General features: G+C 45.8%; 1 protein-coding gene across 2 annotated transcripts in view; it reads right to left on the reverse strand.

The window, feature by feature from the left end:
• BIN3 (bridging integrator 3) overlaps positions 1-20,302 on the reverse strand; it is a 55,967-nt gene that overhangs the window by 14,360 nt on the left and 21,305 nt on the right. Inside the window, exons 3-6 of one of the 2 annotated variants that reach the window (XM_084615324.1) lie at positions 13,163-13,203; positions 12,550-12,611; positions 8,601-8,737; positions 7,574-7,614 (exon numbers count right to left, since the gene is read on the reverse strand). In XM_084615324.1, the coding sequence (XP_084471450.1) occupies positions 7,574-7,614; positions 8,601-8,737; positions 12,550-12,611; positions 13,163-13,203 (281 nt within the window). Of the gene's footprint in view, positions 1-7,573; positions 7,615-8,600; positions 8,738-8,893; positions 8,959-12,549; positions 12,612-13,162; positions 13,204-20,302 lie in introns of those variants that run through there. The other variant, XM_084615325.1, reaches the window with a different exon arrangement.

Raw genomic sequence — 20,302 nt, forward strand, 5'->3', positions numbered from 1 at the left:
ACCTCTCTCTGCCTCAGTTTCCCACCTCTACGAGACTCACGATACCTACTTTGCAAAGTGCTTTGAGATCAACAGATGACAACTATTGTAGACGTGTTCCGTACTCGTCATAAATCCAATACCATTATTTCTCCACATACACATGTCACTGTACAGGGGAAAGATGTTTTGACAGCCACAAACACTTAAAAAAACCCCAAGGATTCTAGCATGAGCCATTTAAAAAAAAACTTGGTGAAATAATGAAGCCGACTAAGTGGGTCTCACTTCGGTGGGTATGTTGCTGAAAACAGGTAGCAGAGGGGAGACTCAGCTGAGATTTTAGAGAAGTCTCTAGCTCACCCCGGCTTCCCAGGGCTGCAGAATCCTGCTTATAGAGTAAGCTGCCATTGCTTTCTGTCACCTCTTAGGAAATGTGGTTGTGGGGGATTCCTGAAAAGAATAGGTGAGGGTAGATAGATAGGAATAACTAAAAGAAAATACAAATAATAGTCGCCCTACCTCTGGGGGAAAAATGTACCAGTGAAACTCCTTTTAGGATGACATTTTAGCCTCAGAAAAAAAATCCAGACTTTAGAAGATTCTCTGAATTATAAATAATGTTGCCACTTCATTTCTATGCTGTAGCCTCCCGTCAGCTTCCCATAATTAAAGGATGGGGATTGAGAGACACTACCACGGAAGATAAAAGCACCATCAGAATTCCCACCACTGCCGGATTCATTAGCTAGTCAACCTAGCTGACAAGTCTGTTACTTGAAAATTGCAGACTTCTCTCCCTCTCTGGTTGTGACATGGGGACTGCAACAGATATCCGTTAGCGCCAGGGCTCTGCACGCCTGGAGTTAAAGCGCTAATAGGAGGGGAGGAGACTGTGCTGGCCTGTATGCATACAGGTGCACATCAGCTGGGCGGTGTCTTGATGGCTGGAAGGAATCGTGTGTGCAGAGCGGATCCGCTGCAAGGGGAAAAGGGATGTTCACAGGACACACGGGAAGAAGCAAGCGGTTATCTCGAAGCTCAAGACAGCAGACGAGTAGTAGAGAGGGCCAAAGTCTGTTCCCTCTGTCGATCTCTCAGCAAGTTATAACCATTCAGATGATCATCAGCACCAAGGCCAGCTAGCAATCTGCCTTCTCCCTCCTAAATGCCTCCTCTTTCTCCGTCTCCCCTTCCCATGTCCATGCGGACGCTTATACCTTCTCGGAGACAGTACAGGCTACTAGATGAAGCGTGAGACAGGGGAAAACAAGACACCTTGGTTCTATTCCTAGCTCTTTCACTGACTTGCTGAGTGGCCTTTGGCAAGTCACAGCTCTTCTCTGCCTATTTCTCCTGTCGCAGGCAGGTTGTGGGGATTAACATTGGTTCAGTGCTTTGAAAATGCAAAGTGCTGTGTAAGTGCTAAGTATTGTCATTATCTTCTACAACAAACGACCTCCTCCTCTTTATTCAAATCCCTCCTTAAAACACACTCCCTCCTGAAAAGCATTTTAGTGATGAACCTTCAGAGTGATCTGCAGCACTCTCACACTGCATCCTCAAGCTGCACAGCATGTGTATCTCAATGCTACTGTCTGTGTCTGATGCAGATTGTAAGAGATCTGGGGAGAGGGGGCCCAATTCTGCTCTCAGTGTAAATTCAGAGTCACCCGACGGAGGTCAGTGGCGAGATCCAGGATTGACACCAGTGATAGCTGAGATCCGAACCTGGTGGGATGTTTTTATGTTTGCACAGCATCGAGCATGCTGATGGCCTGCAATAAAAAAAGAACGATCCTCACTGATCCTCAATGGGCAATCTGAAGGCGTTGGGGAAAGGAAAGGGGAATGAGGAAGAAAAGAAGGTTACAAGGGAAAGGAAGGACAGGAATCAGGAGGAGAGAAAACAGTAACTAAGCATGGAAAGGAGAAGGAAAAACCTGGGAGTAAGAAAAAAACGGGAAGGAAGTTGAAAGACCGAGGGAGGGATGGCTCAGAGCTAGGCCAAAGCACTTGGGCTATGTTCAGGAATGCCTGTCATTCCACACTCTGTGCCCACACGTCCGTTGTGGGCCCATCCACCCACCAGGAATGGGAAATTAAAACCATCCCTTCCGACTACAGCAAAATGCAACAGAAAAATAAGACGACAGTTCAAACTGGAGAGAGCTGAGGATTAAGGCTAAGAGCCCCGAGATGAGGGAGGATGCACCGGGGGGCGAGGCAGCCATGTGGCTTGCTTTGTGTATGAAATCCTCATTAGAGGCCTGTAAGGACATGAAAGCGGCTTTTCCTGTTTCCGGTCCCCAGCACCCCCAGGGGACCCTTACGGCTGGTTATCTGCTTTCACTGTCAGAGAAGGAAGTGCAGATTGAGGCTGTACACTAACGGCAGGGTTTTATGTGGTCACAGGGGGAAAAGGAGATCACACAGCATGTGTGCAGGCAAGCTCGGGAGGCAGAGATGAAGCAGTGCAGCTGCTATTTGCGGGGACTCAGGCCAGCTGATCAGGAGAGGCATGGGCTTTGCTCTGATGGCGCAATTCCTCCAGACGGTGGACCCCTGCGCTAAGGATAGGCCGCAGGGATTTTAGACGCTCACTCCCGTTTTTTCAGCCCTTATGGAAACCGGTCAAGGGACTCACTTGCATGCCGATGTAATTTAGTTTATACATCAATCTGCAGTGGGAGGCATTCCACTTATGGGAATTTGAGTTCTTCTGACATTAAGACCAAGCACAAACTGGCCACACATGGAGGTAGCATCACCTGCACCCCCTTTGCCAAAGCACCTTAGTCGTGGCCTGCCTTACTCCCTGATATTCTAGTTCTGGCCCCTCCCTACACGGCTCTGGGAATGCACCTCCCTCCTACCTGGCAGCCCCCCTGCTATTCCAGCCCAGGGGCCCACACAGCCCAATCCTGACCTGCAGCCTTTTCTATTACTCTAGTCCTGCCCTCATCCCTAGCTCTGCCAATTCACCGCAGTCCTGGGACCAGTACAGATTCTAACAGCCCTTTAGTCCTGAACTGCAGCTTTTCTCGAGTCTCAGGGCAGAGAGCCGACTGTGCCAAGCTCCTTCATATTCTGGCCACCATATAACTCATGCAAGACTAGTAAGCGCATGCCCCAGCAACTGTTTTGGAGGAGAGTTCACCGGGATCCCCTCATTCTACTCAGTATTTGGGTGACGTTCTTTTCCCTGCCAAGGAAGGCTGGATGCAGCTCCCTTTGACCATTTGAAAACACTTTTTCTATCATCTGGGAAACAAACTGCACAGCAATAGAAGCTGTTTATAGCCACTGCTGGTATGGGATCTCTGGATCCCTTCACACCAGTGTGGTACAAACCACATGGCTGACCCATTCACTATGACAGCAGAATCCTGATTCTCCAAACCACCTGGGTAACAGCAATTATTATTGTTATTTACTTGCAGTTGCACCTACAACATGAGGGGCACCTGTCAGACATACAGGAAAGGGAAGGCCGCTGCCCCAAAGAGCCCACAGTCTAAGACAAACAGACAAGTAGACTGATGTCAGGGATAGGGAATATTTGTGCTAAGATAAGGGCGAGTTTGACAGATTGGGAATTTAGGCTCTGAGGGAAGCCCTCATTAAGCTTGGGCTACACGCAGGTAGCTTGACAAACAGGGTGGTTCAAATCATCAGTCTGTTAAATCAAGATCCCCTTGCAATTAACGTCAGATCGGAACCCACAGCTCCAAACGCGAAAGACATTAAAGTCAATGAATCTTCAAACCGCATGGCTTATTTAAACTGTTTCCTGCCCTAAATACTGACACATAGGATGTAATATCAACATGAAAGTACACAGTCCATCAGCAACCCCAAGTCCAGCCAACGCACTTCAGCCCTCACCCAAGGGACAAGAGGAGCCCAGCCAGGCTGACGAACTGGAAGCTACAGAGTGCAGTAAAAAGCATCTGTTTTTTCACTGAGCTGATCTGGTGTGAATTTACACAAGCAGCTCCCAAGTGAAGCCCTGACCTCTCCAGCCATCCGATCTCTTTGCCCAACCCACACCTTAAACCATGTCATATTCTAGCTAGAGCTTTGCTAACTCAGTGAAATTAAAGGAGTGATTTCCAGCTATGAGTTTGTTACAGTTTCAAAAGGAAGAGAAGACTGCATGATCCCAACTTTGCCATAAGCAGGGAGATCTGGATGATAGAATCACCCCTTGAGATGGTTACTCTTAATGTAGCTGATAGAAACCTCATATCGCTGGACTACAGAATGGAGATTTTATGACACATGTGCCTCTGATTACAATATATTACCGTTAATATAATGCCTTCTTTCTACTTATCTGTGTCTTTGGCTAATAAACTATAGAAGACCACCAGTGAAGAAGTAATAAAGCACAGCTGTTGAATCAAAGCCTGTTTCTAGGTCAAAGCGAGTTTGGGAGAGGCCGGGGAGAATGGGCTCTACCAGGGGAAACAATACTGAACTGAAACGAGAAGAGGATCCTCCAGGCAGCTTTAATTAATCTTTAGTTTTATCCCAGAAATGTTACTGGAGTTCTCAGCAAGCAGGCCAAGAAGAGGATGCAAGTCTGCATTTCCATAGTGCATCTCATTATTAGCCAAATGAACTCCCAAGGCTCTTTATCTTACATATGCACGTACTTGCACTTGTGCATACTTAGAGATAGGGAGAGGAGACGAGTCATTCCTGGTCACCCCTGAAATGCAGCCGCCACAGTCATGAAACAGGAGCCGTTTTAGAATGCACTGTAACAGTGCTCAACGGACAAGGGCAGGAAATGAAAAATGTCACATCCAAGTACCAGGGAAACTGAAGGAGACAAAAAAAATCACCAGAGCTGGAATATGTAGTCAGGACACTGGGGTAAACCACCGTCAATCCTACAAAAGTGCTTTAATGCCAAGTGGTCAGGAATTGCGTTTTACATCTCATCACCACACAGAGCTCAGCACCACGACCCTGGGGGCGAAAGGAAGAACGTCAGCTGAATCACCAACACTGTTTTCAGTGCGATTCTGGGATTTCTCTAGACCTCTTGCACCCAAATAAGGACTTGGCCTGAATCTACTTAGCCTGAAAGATGGCTACCCCAGAACTCAAGATGGGATGGAAGGGATCTTCCTTGTGTGCATACATGATTATTTATGATTTGCAGTACTGGAGCGCCTAGGAGCCCCAGCCCCAGATCGGAACCCCACTGTGCTGGGGGCTGTGCACAGATATAAAAAAGACAGTCCCATGGAAACCCCACCTGGCTAGTTTACGCTAAGATCTATTTCTTGACAATTAAATGAGATGGTTTTAATAGAATGCCAGAACACAAAGTTGCTGTATCTTTCATGCTGAGGACTATCTACCTAATAAGCAACACAATTCCACCATAGAAGGTTTGTTTTTTTTTAATAATCAAGGATATTTGGTTATAGTGTAAACCACAAAAGCAAAACTCAAGTCACCATGTCCCCCCACAATAAAAATCCAGGGCAACTCTATGCACTGAGTGGTATATGTTGGTTTACCCTCAGACTTGGGATTAAACAACAACAAGCAAAAAAACAACCACCACCAAAACCCCAGATGTCAAATGTAAACTAAAATTGTTATTCAGCAATTTGCATCACTTACTGTCTTATTAAAGTCAAATGATTTTCCTTTCTCTCTCTCTCTCTCTCTCTTTCCGTTCTTGTAACAAAATAAAGAATCGAGGGACTTCTGAAGACATTTTGCTGCACTAAATGAAATTCTCCTTTTAACTTTTAGGGATATAGTCTCACTTACAACTCCTGCCAGCGCTGGTGGGACTTGCACAGAAATGAACATTTAAGAGTTCCATGGATGACAAGATCCCTACAGAGACGATGCATCAGTGGGTTATGACACACTGTAAGACACATGGTAACTTCTTGCCGTTAGCAAAGTGTGGCAGGAATGCCGTGATCCTGCAACAGGGGCAGTGGTATTCTCAGTGTAAAGGCACCAAAATGTCAAGTAAACGTGACTGCAGACTAGTGCTTTCAGCATCTCATCTTGGACTGACTGAAGCCAATGGAAGTTCTGGCATTGACTTTAGTGGGTACAGGATCAGGTCTGAGAAAAGCAAACAACTCCTAGGGAGCCCAGCTTTTTCATGTAAGCTCTACAGCTCATGGAAAGAAACCACACCAAATTCAACCCCCACGCCTGGCAGCAGAGGGTCAGGTGACTCATGGTCTGATCCTCCTGGGATCCTTCCCCCCCCTACAAAGGAAACTGTCTACAGAAAATAAGTCAGTGGGTGGCTTCTATGCCAATGAATTCATTATTAGACCTCTGCCTCCATGGTGAGCACCAAACACTGACTCAATGCCAAAATCCCCATGGAAATCCACCTGCCCTGCTAAGGCTCGATGGGATGCTTTCGCAGAGCTTCACAGATTCAGTTCCCTCAAGGCTTTTATCTGTCTGTGATACGTCATGCCATCAATATTTATTTGTAAGGTCTTTACTTCCTAGCTTCTTCTTGAATAAAGTTCAGGGACACTGGCGGGTCAAACCTGGCCCAAAATTTATGTTTTGAAAAAATGCCTTTCACTAAAATTAAGAGGAACAAAATATTTCTGAAAATTCCCTTTTTTACATTTACAAAGGAAACGTTCACCTCTAGCATCTGCAGCCCCAAACCAGCAGCAATGCATTAGACTGTATTATATTCGAGGGGCAGCCGTGTCAGTCTGGATCTGTGAAAGCGGCAAAGAGTCCTGTGGCACCTTACGGACTAACAGACGTATAGGCGCATAAACTTTTGTGGGTGAATACCCACTTCTTCAGATGCATGCTTCTTTAGACTGCATTGCAACTTCCTAAGGACCAGAGACTGAAATGGATTAGAAATCAAATGACACTGACTTGTCCATTGTCCTCCTTCAAGCCCAGAAAAATGTAGCAAGTAACCGACAGCATAGGTGGAGACAGGCTGGATGTTTTAAGTGCTTTCAAGTTTTTCATAACTTCAGGTGTTCTGTGAAACACAGTTAAGTGCATTTGGCAGATTGAAGTACAAAGTCAGGAACAAAGAGATTTGGGCTCTTTTTCCAGCTGTGCCACAGGCTAACAGCCTGGACCTGGTCAAATCATTTAACCTCCCTGTGCCTCAGTTTTCTCACTGTAAAATAGGGATGATACCTTCTTGTATGGAGGCTGTGACAGATTATTTGATTTTGGAAGGACTATGATTTTAAACCCGACACTGTCCCTTTAAATGATGCACGTCTCTCAGGGACATGGCTACTGAGAGCACGTGATTCTGCTGATTGGCGCATAAACTTTTGTGGGTGAATACCCACTTCTTCAGATGCATGCTTCTTTAGACTGCATTGCAACTTCCTAAGGACCAGAGACTGAAATGGATTAGAAATCAAATGACACTGACTTGTCCATTGTCCTCCTTCAAGCCCAGAAAAATGTAGCAAGTAACCGACAGCATAGGTGGAGACAGGCTGGATGTTTTAAGTGCTTTCAAGTTTTTCATAACTTCAGGTGTTCTGTGAAACACAGTTAAGTGCAGTTAAGTTCTCAGGAAAATGCTGCTACTCACTTTTTCAAGGGCTCTATCACCGTCTTTTGGATCTGGTTCACCTATTGGAAGAAAAGAGAGTGACAAACAAATGTTGTTGAAGAAGCCGCTTTGAACTAAGTTATACATTTGTGCAGCGTCTTCCACACCAGGGCTCAGGCCTCGAGGTGCTACCAGAGTACAAATGAACAACAACGTCATCATCTTCATCAAATCCTCACCCCACAACCTCCTGTGCTCTGGTCCTGTGCTCCCAAACCAGCAAAGACGGGAAGTGCTGTGAGGGCAGCACTCTGGGTCCACAGTGGAGTGGGCATGAAAGAAAGCACCTCATGTTACGCTGTAGAACTCTCTCTAGTCAGTTTAAGGCAGGGATCTCAAACTCAAATGATCACGAGGGCCACATGAGGACGAGTACGTTGGCCCGAGGGCTGCATCACTGACCCCCTTCCCGCTGCCCCCACTCCACCCCTTCCATGAGGCCCCGCCCCTGTCCCGCCTCGTCCCACCCCAACTCCGCCCCCTCCCTGCCCCAATTCCAACCCCTTCCCCAAATCCTCACCCCTGCCCCACCTCTTCTCCGCCTCCTCCCCTGAGCGCACAACTCCCCGCTCCTCCCCCCTCCCTCCTGGAAAGCGCTAAGTGCCGCCAAACAGCCGTTTGGCCACAGGAAGCGCCTGGAGGTAGGCAGAGGAGCAGGGACGCGGTGCGCTGGGTGGGAGGTGGGGCGGTGGGGAAGGGGAGCGTGGTGGCCCCAGGAAATACTTGCGGGGGAGCTTGGTGGGCTGCAGCAAATAACTCCACGGGCTGCTGTGTGTTTGAGACCCTGGTTGAAGGACTAGCCCTGATTGACTCCAGGTGGAGGCACATGTATCTCCTCTCATCTGAAGTGTCCCAGGATATGATAAATTAATCTGGGGGCCCTGCTAGGGTGAGAGAAGAAATGGAAGGGGTAGAGGAGAGTTCACCTATATGGAGCAGACACACACACAGAGAGCACAAGTTCCCATCCCCGCCTCCTCCCCACTTCAGTAAAACCCACACTCACCTTCTCTTGGTTGAAAGAGTCCATTCTCTTCATGGCAGTGTCCAGGGCTGTTACCATCGCTAGGAAATTGGGGTCTTGCTCACAGAGCGGGTTGGACAACAGGTCTGAAGAGATTTTCACGGCTGATTTCGACATGGCTGCAGTACGATGAGACCCAAGAGCATGCAAAAGAAGAAGAGAAGGTCTGTCAGTGACACAGAGTTGCATAACAGGACAGGCACTTGAAAATAATCCAGCTTTGCTGGAATTAATTCATTATCGCAGTTCTACAAAATACGGTCTGGGACACAAACCTAAATCTTCAGCCATTAAGGCAGTGAGTTCGGCACCTAAACTTTCCAGGGACACAAGTTGGAGGCTAAGAGAGAAGATAAAGAGAGAGGTACTGATTTTTTCATGTAAACACAGAGAGAATAGTTTTTATACAGCTTAAGTGTGGACCATTTAAATGCAAGATGTGATGCTGCCAGAAATAATACCAGACTAACAAAAGCATAACTTTCTTTTAAAAGTAATGTACATGGCTTTTTTGACTTTTTTTTATACGTCTGCCTTTTTTTAAACAGACTATAAAGCATTGCTCTGTCTCATCGTAGCTCCTCCACAATGAGAAAAAGTACAGTCCATTAAGTCTTCCAAAAAAGCTTTACAAAGATACGTACTTTAAGTGGATTTAGTGCTGGGGGAAAGGGGCCAGACTGACAGGGTTGGAGAAGGAAGATCTTTATTCGCCTGCAAAACAGGTACAGCGTGAGCAGTAGTAGTGCAAGCTTGTCACCAATGAGCCTGAGTTTTCTTCCAGAGGGAACCATTTCCACCCCTCCACAGGCAAAGACCTCTCTGCTGAGACTGCCAACAAGAGGGCCAGCTGCTTTGGCAGTTGTGAACTGGCCACTTGGCCACTGGAGAGTCACAGAATTTAAGGCTAGAAGGGACCCCCGGGACCACCACTGAATTCAGATGCAAATTTCATTTAATCAAGCCCCTTTTGCTCTCTTTCAGATTTACAAGCATCTCTTCTTTTCTATCCGATCAACTGGCCTCATTTTTCAACGAAGAAAATTCAGGACAAAGACCCTGCAGTGGGTCATCCCCACACACACCACTGTAGAAGGATAAGATGCGAGACCAATGAAGAGTTTGTATGGCAATAGGCTGAACGACATTCAGAGTAAAATAACTGGAATATAACGTAGGAAGATGAATAAAACGGAAGAGCCAATATGTAAGTAAAAATAGTGTAGCTATCCAGAAATCTCTGTCTCTTTTCCCAGTAATGTTGCTGTAAGTTATTTCAGTTAAGGATCTGAAGGCCGGAGTCTTTTGTACAGTAGCTCAGAGGAGCTTTTTCAAGACTATCGCTGTACAAACTTTTAATGTCTGAATTAAAGTCATCCTCAATAATGGGGCTTAAGATCACAATTTCAAGAGATTAAATGCTCTGATTTAAAGGTTATACACAATTATACAGAAAGCTCAGAATTCAGCTCAGTCCAGAGTGAGACACTCACTATGGAATAACAAAGCTACTGTGTCTGACTATATTCAAACATTAAGGGTTTAAACATTTAAACCTTTAGGCAGATGGGACAGAAACCTCATGTGAGACCACATCTGAGGAAGAATTTGTACCAAAATAGGACTGGGCTAAAAACCGTAGAACTCTTTAGGGGGAAGAGAAATTACTATGTGCCCCCAAAATGCAGGCAGCTGGGACTTAATACAGTTAGGATAGTGAGTGATGGCAGGCAATGGTCAGACAGATTCTCAGAGGCTGGGAATCAAGATTCCTGGGTTCTAGTCCCTACTCTGCCATTGATTTGCTGTGTGACTTTGCGCAAGTCATTTCTCTCCTCTCTGTGCCACCGTGTCTCCATCTGTACAACAGGGGGAAGGAGGAGGAGGCTTGGAGGAGGAATTGGTTAAATGTTTGCACAGTACTTTGCAAATATAAAGTGCTGAGTATTATTAATATTAGAAAAAGTGACCTTCGGTTATCGCTGGTTATTCAAAGCAAGATAAAGCTACCATTTTATAATTAAGGGAACAAGTGATGGAAATGCTGAGTGACCCTTAACCACAGCACAGCAAGTGTTGCAAATAATTCTTATTGAGGTTTGGATCACCTTTCCCAGCCATGCTGCTAAAGCTGGCAAGGCAGCATCCAAGTCTCCCAGGAAAACTTATGCACCTGAGAAAGCGTCCGCTTATTTCAGAGTGCGTATCTATTGTTGGCAGAACATGGAGGCTCGATCCAGGGATGATTAGATCAAACGTGCTAGCGAATGTTTACAGTCCGACTGAACGATCAACCCCCTCGACGCTCAGAAACAATGGAAGAAATAAGACACGAGGAAGAATAGCAGCAGAGCTGATGCACTGCCAGACTTCTGCTGGACATGGAAACTACACATTAGCTAACTACAGTTATCTCTTCATCTCTCTGTTACTCAGATATTGCAGGGCGAGGGAAGCCTCCAGAGGTCCCGAATGCCTGTTCACGCATTTGTCCTCCGTTCTCTGTGGTCTGGGACACTCTCTATTCACTGGCACCCAGTTTAAAATTCTCCCCTTATTCAGGATTTCATGCCTTTAAATGAGAAATCAGCTCATACCGGATCTGGCCAGGGCCTGGGCTAATTTACAACTCTGCCATGAAGCAGAACGGAAAAGGAGAGTCCTCCCACAGCTCCTCTGGGGCTTGAAATGCTCCATATAAAAACACCCACTGAAAGGGAAGGGAGGGGAATCCTTTACAAGGAAAAACTTGCCAGAGGAGCCCTGATAATGAACAATGTCCCAGGGAGAGAAGCTTTCACCTTGGAAGGAGTTTTTTCTTGCAGCATTTGTTGTTCATGTCTATGATGGTGCTGTGTATGTAGCTATGTATCCCCCTGCCCTCCTGCTGGCAGGCAGCAAAATGTGGGTTCTTTTCAGCATACCTCTCTCTTCATAAATCAAGTCACCATGAGGTGCTTGTGGAGATTGGACCAGCCCTCACCTGCCTATTCATGTAATTTGCCTTGGCTCCAACGCCCAGTGGGCCAATAAAAATAGAGACTGCTCCAAACTCTGTGCTGCAAAAAAGCCATCTCTGTTTAAAACAGCTCTTTTCTGCATGTTCCAGAAGGCTGCTCAGCTCGCTTCAGTAACTGGAAATCACTAATCTCCACTTCCCCCAGTGTCTCTTCCTTCAGATTGTCTAGTCTTTTCATCTTACCCATGTTTGTTAAAACCCTGTATTGTGTGATGCGGTCAGATTGGGTTCCTATTGGAGAAACTGCTAAGTGAGTAGGCAGGACCCCATGTGCAGGAGGGACGCACACCTGCACAGCAGATGTCACTCTCTGAACTTGCAGAAGCAAACAGCTGGGGCAGTGACATGAAGAGACTACTTGTTTATTGCTTCCTACGTAGCCCACTGCAGCCAAACCAAGCCAACTATAAGGCAGAACTTGCAGGGTTACTCTTACTCTTACAGGTGAGCCATTAAGTTGGCAAAGTTAATGAAATACAAACACTTAGCACTTACACAGTGCTTTACAATGTCTCTCGCTAAGTGAGGATACAGTGACCAACCCAAGGGGGCCTCGTTCTCAGCTGGGCCCTTTAGGCGCTACCCTAATACAAATAAGAATTATCCCAAATTTTCAAAGGCAGAAACTGAGCCACAGAGAGATGAAGAGACTTGGCCAAGGCCACACAGCAAGCTAGGGTTCAGGAGAATGAGGTTCTATTCTTGGCTCAGACAATGGACTCACAATATGACTCTGGGTAATTAATATTTAGGAGCCCCCAAGAGGACTGTCTTGTAGTTAAGGGATTGAACTGGAACGCAAGCGACCTGGGTTGAGTCTCCAGCTCTGTCACAGGCTTCTTGGGACCCTGAGAAAGTCACTTACTCTTTCAATGCCCTGATTCCCAATCTGTGAACCACATTCTTACATACCCACATCTGCATCTGTGCTCTTCTTCATGTCCTTCTGCAGTTTCTTGGTCTGATCTTCCAGCCTGAAATAGGAAAGAGTAAGACTAACTTCTGAATCTTTAAAAAATAAACAAACATATACATGAGAACTATGCCAACGGGCCAGCTGGTAGTTAAAAGGCAACTGGACACGTTTCTATTATGTATAATGCTGTTTGACCATATAACTAATTTCAAGTGACCTCCCACATCTCCAGATGACCCTTATGTTAACTATAAAAGTAAGAGTAAAAACGTATCAGATATAGGTCCATACAATATAACAGTTACAACAACTACAACATTAGATCTTACAAACTTGGATGGTTTTGGACTCCTTGAAGATATTCTGGAAATTTTATTTTCTGTGCTTTAGAATTGTAATAAAACTGTCAATACCTCATGACCCCACTACGGGTTGCGACCCACTGACTGAGAAACACTGATCTAAACCACCTCGAAATTACAATGCACTAAGCGGGAGAACAACAAGCTGCTAACAGAGCATTAGGCAAGCAACACAAGGAAAGATGGAACGAGACTGAGTTGTGTGAAAAGCAGATCCATGGTCATCTCCAAACTGGTTAACACTTACTGCTGAAGTTTCCCATATTCCCTTTCAAAGTCTTTCTCCACCTGGGGGAACGAGAAAGAGAAACCACGTCAGCTCAAATGCATGAGAGCACAGTTCAAAAAAATCCACCCAACCCCCTGTCCTCCCAACGGAAAGTACGAACTTGATCTGCAAGTATCAACAGATACATGTCAAGCTATTGCTATTTACATAGTGTCAACAGCATGCTAGGCACTTTAGAAAACAAACATGAGGACAACAGGTAACATTTTCAAAAGCACCTAAGCCCCATTTTTAAAAGAGATGTAGGCACTTAGGAGCCCTAAGGCCTAGTCGGTACTTAAAATTTAGATCAACCTAGTTACATCACTCATGGGTGGTAAAAATTCACACCTTTGAGAGCTGTTGTTAAGCAGATCTAGTCCCTGGTGTAGACATGGCTAGGTCAACAGAATTCTGCTGTCAACCCAGCTGCTGCCGCTCGGGAAAGTGGGTTATTTATACACATGGAAAAACCCTTTCCATTGATGTAGGAAGCATCTAAAATACAGTGCTTCAGTAGCACAGCTGCAGTGTGCCACTGTAGTGCCCGTAGCATAGACATGGGCTAAGTCTCACTGGACTTCTAAATCACCTGGATGCTTTTGAAAATTTTACCCAAGGTTCCTGCCCTGCTGATATAACAATCTAAATTCAGAGCTTGTTTAGCTTGTAAACTACATAAGATCCAAATAAGATCTGAGGCCTAAAACCTTCAAAGTATTTGGAGTATTAAACAACAAAACAAAACTTTTGACTTTCGGTGGTTCCTCCTAATTTAGTTGCAAACCGATCACTGGGATTTCAGATCAGGAAACATCATGAGTCTTCCTACACCAGCAACATTCTCAAGTTCTGAGTTTCATTCTAAGGCACCCGGGGAACTGTCGAAAGGTGGTGATATGAGTGTAGTGTATTCTGTGTAGTGAAATTTGTCTTCAAGAAATACCCAATGGACCCAAGTAAGTGGGTGCTTTAGCTTCTCCCAAAAGTAGAAGCAACACCAGGGGTTTCTGTTACTAGACAGACCACACCATTTTAGAGCATTGCCACCCGCTATGTCAGTTCATTCTGAGGACATGCTATGGCACATGAACTGGAAACTGACAAAATAAATGGAGCCGTTCCAAAAGCACACAAAGGTGGCAGCTGAGCAGGTATAAAGACACATGAACACACATGCATCCGCTTTACACAGCCCTGCTCAGTGTTTCAGAAGAGGAGCATGTCATGTGAGAAATGTTTCTGCTCGGGGGTCCAGAAACACTGTGTGCACACGTTCACCCATGGTAATGGAGAATGAGATTGGGGGCATGCCTCTCTCTCTTCCGACATCAAATTTAAAGCACTCCACACTCCCCTTTGCAAATTATTAAGTATCTATCTTCTCTGCATGCAACTGTTTTGGATTTCTAGGTCACTAATATTGGTTCTTCAGGCTTCAGTAACAGGTATTCTGGGCTTCCTCCTCCTTTCCCCTTCTGATTTGCCTCTGTGATGTGCCCCAGCACTCCTCCCAACTCCCATTCTAATCCATAGGTTCTAATCCACCACAGAATCCGGACTGCTCCAAGCCTTAGACCTGAAACTGGCTTTGAAGCAGTTCAAGCTCCACAAGAGACTGCACAACTGAAGGGGCAGCAGTGGCTACTGGCTGCTACAGCTGAGTTCTTAGATTAACTACTGTGGTTGTCCCAAAGGACTGGAAATTTTGTATTTTAGCACTTCTTTTCTGATCACTTCCTATGAAACTATACGTTCTCTGCACCATACCCTCTGTCTCCATCAGCTCAGGTAACCAAAGGCCCCTTTCTAAACCTCAAGATATCACTGGGTCTCCATGCCCCCGCCAGATTCTAATACATGACCCTATTACACAGAAATCCACCAAATCATGGGGTGACGAGAAAACAATTTTATTATTTTAATTACAGTAATATTCTCAGTGTGCTGGGCACTTTCCAAAGAGATGAAGACAGAGTAACTGCCCCAAAGAGTATACAAGTAAAAAAAAAAAAAAAATCACCCAAGCAGAGACGTATTCTCCGAATATGACATCAATTACTTCCTATTCCAACCTGCTGCCTGACAGAAAACCTCTGATGAGATACGATACTCCACGGTGCTCTCATTCCAGGTGGACTGTTTTAACACATACTTTCCACATTCGTTCCACATCTTATCAACCAAATAAAGCACATGGATTTCAACTGACCAGCCAAGAGTAAACATGTACTTTTGTTGTCATGGGATCAAAACTGGGTTCTTTTTTGTGGTTAAGCTGCCACGCTATTAAACAAGCAGTGAAGTGTTGCGCTCAGCCAAGACTAGAATGAACCAGAGTATTTTTTTTTAAAATGCACTCCATGCTGCTCCAGGCATTCGAGACTGAGACTCACAGCAGCAAAATATAGCTAAAGAAACAACAACATTTAATAAAATTCCCCCTTGGTTTTCAATTCCAATTGCTCTAAGGCCAACGTTTTAAAGTGGAGACCTACAGGTGTAAATGTCACCCTCAGTTTTTGCAATCCCTCTTTCTTAAATATCTTCTTAGTTTGCAGGTTCAAATCCACCCAAAGTCAGTAGTGACAGACTCACTGCAATCTGATGGCTGTTTGGTGGATAGCGAGTTTGGTGAGCTTCAGTCAAATTCCAAGGGGACACGTGTCCAGACCAACAGAGACCACTACTGCCGGCACCCACGCTGGCTGTCTCTGTAGACCGAAAAGCTCCACAGAGACTGATCTCCCTTTCTCACTGCTAAAATTGGTCCCTCCAGGACAGGGTGGATCAATGAGGGGGCAGCTTGCATAGCCAATGCCTGGTTCACAGCTCTGCAAAAATCCACGACAGCTGGTGGCTTCAGGTCAGGTAACCAGCACATAGTAAAATCACCCTATGTTTCTATGGTTGTTCCGGCTGTAAAAATAACCCCAGACTATTGCATTCTATTTATATGTTTATGTGAACTGTCCTGGTTGCAAACCAAAGGGGGCCGGCATGACTCAGGCTTGAATCCTTTGACGGCTGATGGTATTATTCCCCCTGTTCTCAGCATGAAGCTCCATCCCATTGCGGATATACTATTCAGAAGAATTTCCCTTTCATTTGGTCAGCGATCAGTTCTTCCTAGGCTTAGTTGCAAGGGGTGGGGTGGCTCGGGATGAAATGGAATGTAAAGATGCAGAGCAGTTCCTGACATTTGCTGATTTACCCCTTCAATTCTCCCCTCTACCTGCAGTGCCTCGGGGTGAAACAAAGGTATCTCTCAGTCTATTTGATATGAGGGAGGCCACAACTCTCACACAGAAGTTACTTTTCTATGTGGAGTACACGTGTCCCTCAAACTCTCATCCTGTCCTATCTTTCTTGGGTTCCCTGCCTAGTCGTCTTGTGTGCGCTCTGCATATCAGGGACTGAATCCTCTTCTTCACAAGGCAGCACATCAAACACCCCTCCCTACTCACATCCCCAGTGACATTTATAGAGACAGCTGCCCAAGCCTTATTCTTGCTTCACCCCCACAGTAACAGTTGGCTACCAGTCACTGCATTCTGCACACCCATGTGCCTCTGCTAGCTACTATTAATTATTATTTCTATTACAGTAGCACCCAGAGACTCCAATCGAGGCTCATGGACCATCATGCGACACAAATAAGTCCCCTGCCCCAGAATGCTCACAATCCGGGGTTATGTAAAGATACAACAGGTGGCTGAAAGAGACAAATGCAGTGGGCTGCAAGGGAACGGAACACCAAGCACGTTATGCATAGAACCCAGCAGTTTTGGCTCGGGTGACCAAATGTCCCGATTGTATAGGAACAGTCCCAATATTCGGGGCTTTTTCTTATATAGGGACCTATTACCCCCCCACCCCGGGTCCTGATTTTTCACACTTGGTATCTGGTCACCCTCGTTTCAGCTCTCACTTAGATTTCACCAGCCTGGAAACTTAGTGGCCATAGGCATCTGACATGTAAAGCAAAAAGCTACTCATAGAGTTAACAAATTAAAAATAACAAGTACTAGAGGTACTCTGAAGAAATGAAACCAGCTAGGTAAGTTTCCACAGTCAAATAATTCCTCCCTCCAATCCACCTCACTCACTTCTGGAAACCAAAAGCTTGAAACCAAAATCTGTTTTCCTTAATGAAATGCTTTTTGCTCCATGAACATTGGTTAGTTATTGTAAGATTGCTCCCGAGTGCAGACCTAGGACTTTTAACTGAAGTGCTCTTTAAAACTCCCCAGTGAATTACATTGAGTTTGTAACAGATCCAAGAAGGGGTCAAACTTTGGGCTTTCCAGCCACGATAGAATCTTTGTAACTCAAAGGGGGGGTCGTAATCAGCAATGTGGTAGAGAGGAAATGATGCAAGACCGATGAGCACCACAAGAGGATGGGAAGGCAGTACTGTGTAGAGCCTTCTTACTCTCTTGGAGGAAGGGTGCTATTTGATTTCCACATGGCGTCATTCCATTGGACTCAGACTCCCTTAATGGGATTTGGCAACAAGAGGGAAGAGAAAAACCTGTGTAGTTAAGCCAAAAATGTTATTATAACCACAAACTTCTGCTGGGTATGTGCCATCCCATCAAATACAACAAAGATCCCACCTAGACAATGCAAGTTGTGTGCATAAATTGGGTGCAGCAGAACAATTAGCACAAGACACAATAACCCCTTTGTGTCTGACAGTCGAGTACCTTGAGCCAAAATAATCCTGAAATGAAGTGAAGCTGGAATACGAGCCTGTACACCCATGACTAGGATTCTGTGGACTTCGCAAACCAGCAAGCCATACCTACCCATCTTCTAAGTAAGGCTATGGGTGGATAAGCAGTGCACAAAATCAATGCTGCTCATATGCCATTCCCCAAAGAGCATCACATGCAGCTTCAGAATAGAGGGAGGGGATTCACCCCACCGCAGCTTTAATGAGAGGGGGTGGAAGGGAGAGTGTAATAGACGCAGTCACCTAATTCACCAGGCCCATTAATTTCATCCCACCAATGCTGTTACTCCCGTATTAGAGATTTAAAAGGTTAGTCGTGCACAGTGGAAACTAAATATGGCAAACTTGCTGTGATGGAATTCTTGTTATAATGAAGCTCAGTTATCCCAAAGGTCTCAGGGGACACCAAAATCTTTGGCTAAACAAGGGAGCAGGGTCGAACAGACTCCGAAGTCTGCAACCCAGGTTTGTGAGCTCTGGAACACACACACTCAATCCTGCCCATCCAACTCCCTTAAGGTCAACCAGCACCGCAGTGGGGGAAGGATACACCCCAAAACTGAGCAGACTGAGGGCGGGGGAACCCCTGACCAACTCACCCAAGGTTACTGGGGGAGGCTATGCTCTGGATCCCCCTCTTCCAAGAGAGAAAATGAGCTGACTGGCTTCCCTTGCTTTGCCTGGCAGTGATGGGAGGCTGTGCTCACTGTGGAGAGGCACAAGCAGCCATTCTTTTCAGCCACCTTCCAACTCAGATGACCCAGTCCCCACTGAAGAGTCTGGTACAACCCCAGGGTGACACAGACGAACTTCCGTTAGCTGGGGCCGCACTGCAGCTTGAACAGTGTAACCTTGTGCTTAGAGTGAAGTTGTCCTGGGGGTGGAGGGGACTGTCTCCACAATAAGAGGCTTCCACTGCGTAGTGGATTTAAACAATAAACATTCTGCACACAGATATAATTCTAACAGGTTTAAGTCCTATCGCTGGGCATTAGTTTAATTGGGCTGCGTTATTATGTCCTCTATCGTTCCCCTGACAGCAGGTCCTCTCTGTATATTAGATCCTCCCACCCAATCTCCTCGCCTCTGTACGAGCTCAGTGCCAGATGCTCTTTTCAGGGGAAGGGGGCGGGGGGGGGGGAGATTATTCCGTCTGGAATTGGATTTGCCCAGGTTTAGGTGGAAACAAAGTAGTGCCATGCCTGAGGGGGCAGGAGATCACTTCAGTTCACCAGCTGGTATTTCCTACAGGGGTTTCCTTCTACCTGAAGAGCTAAACTGTGGCTGACACTTTGCCCTTCTTCAAAGGATCAACAGCGAGTGGGCACAAGGAGTCGTGACTAATTCCTACTGCAGCCCAGTTTCCAGTGCTTCTGCTCGTACTAGAGCCTTGTAATCACAAAAGCTTTGGTGAGCGAAGCCTGCCATGTCAGAATGACTCTGTCTCTCTCCCCATGTTGCAACTAGCATGCTCTGGTGGGAGCCAACTGCTAAATTCTGACAACTGACTTTCTTTCTTTCTTTTTTTTTTTTTTTTGTGGTACAATCTTGTGAGTGGGAGAGCCTCTCCATAACCGCTTCCCTTCTGATGAGCTCTGGATGGAGCCCTGGAGATGCCACACCTTCCCACTTCCTGCAGCAGCCTCCAGAGGCCAACATCTGGAATAAAATGGAGAGCTAAAGCAGATTGTACTGCTGTTCACAAAAGCCCGCACAGATGGAATGTCTCAGCCTGCAAGGGGGAGGTAAACTCGGAGGTCTAAGCTAACTAGATGAGCTACAAAGCATCACTTCCATACCCTGAAACTAAGAGGAGTATAAATCTGAAGGTCAGGTTCTCAAGGGAGATTGGTAGTTTCCTGTCGTTTGTTCTAAGGACTTGTTCTTTGAAGGACTGTACTCTACACTTACCCTGTGCAGTTACATTGCTCCATGCTTCCTGTTTGGCACACATCTGTCCCAAGAGTATTGTTACAATTAACAAGATGGCATAGTGGAGGCCAGGTAAAAATTTCCAACTCTCTCCAGGTTACCATGTCATCAACATTTAAACTCTCAGCACTTCTGCTGAATTTGGGAAGCGGAGGGACAGATGAAGAGCAGGGGGAAGGGGAAAAGGCTTGGAACCAGTAACAGTCCTGGATGAAACTTTGCCCCTTGGACACGCTGAACTTGACAAAAGGTTTTTATTTCAGAAATTACAGCCCATAACTGCCAGTTTATCTCTATTTGTGGATGTGCTGGAGAAATCCCTGTAACTGGATAGGCAAGAGGAAAATGGCTACAAAAGCTCAGGAAGGAACTGGAGAGTGATCTCTTGTATTTGCCTATGATATACTGTATCTCCACATTGAAAGACAAGACCCAGGGAGCTAACAGAC

The sequence above is a fragment of the Lepidochelys olivacea genome, assembly GCF_965140295.1.
Source record: "Lepidochelys olivacea isolate rLepOli2 genome assembly, chromosome: 26".
Classification (NCBI taxonomy): domain Eukaryota; kingdom Metazoa; phylum Chordata; order Testudines; family Cheloniidae; genus Lepidochelys; species Lepidochelys olivacea.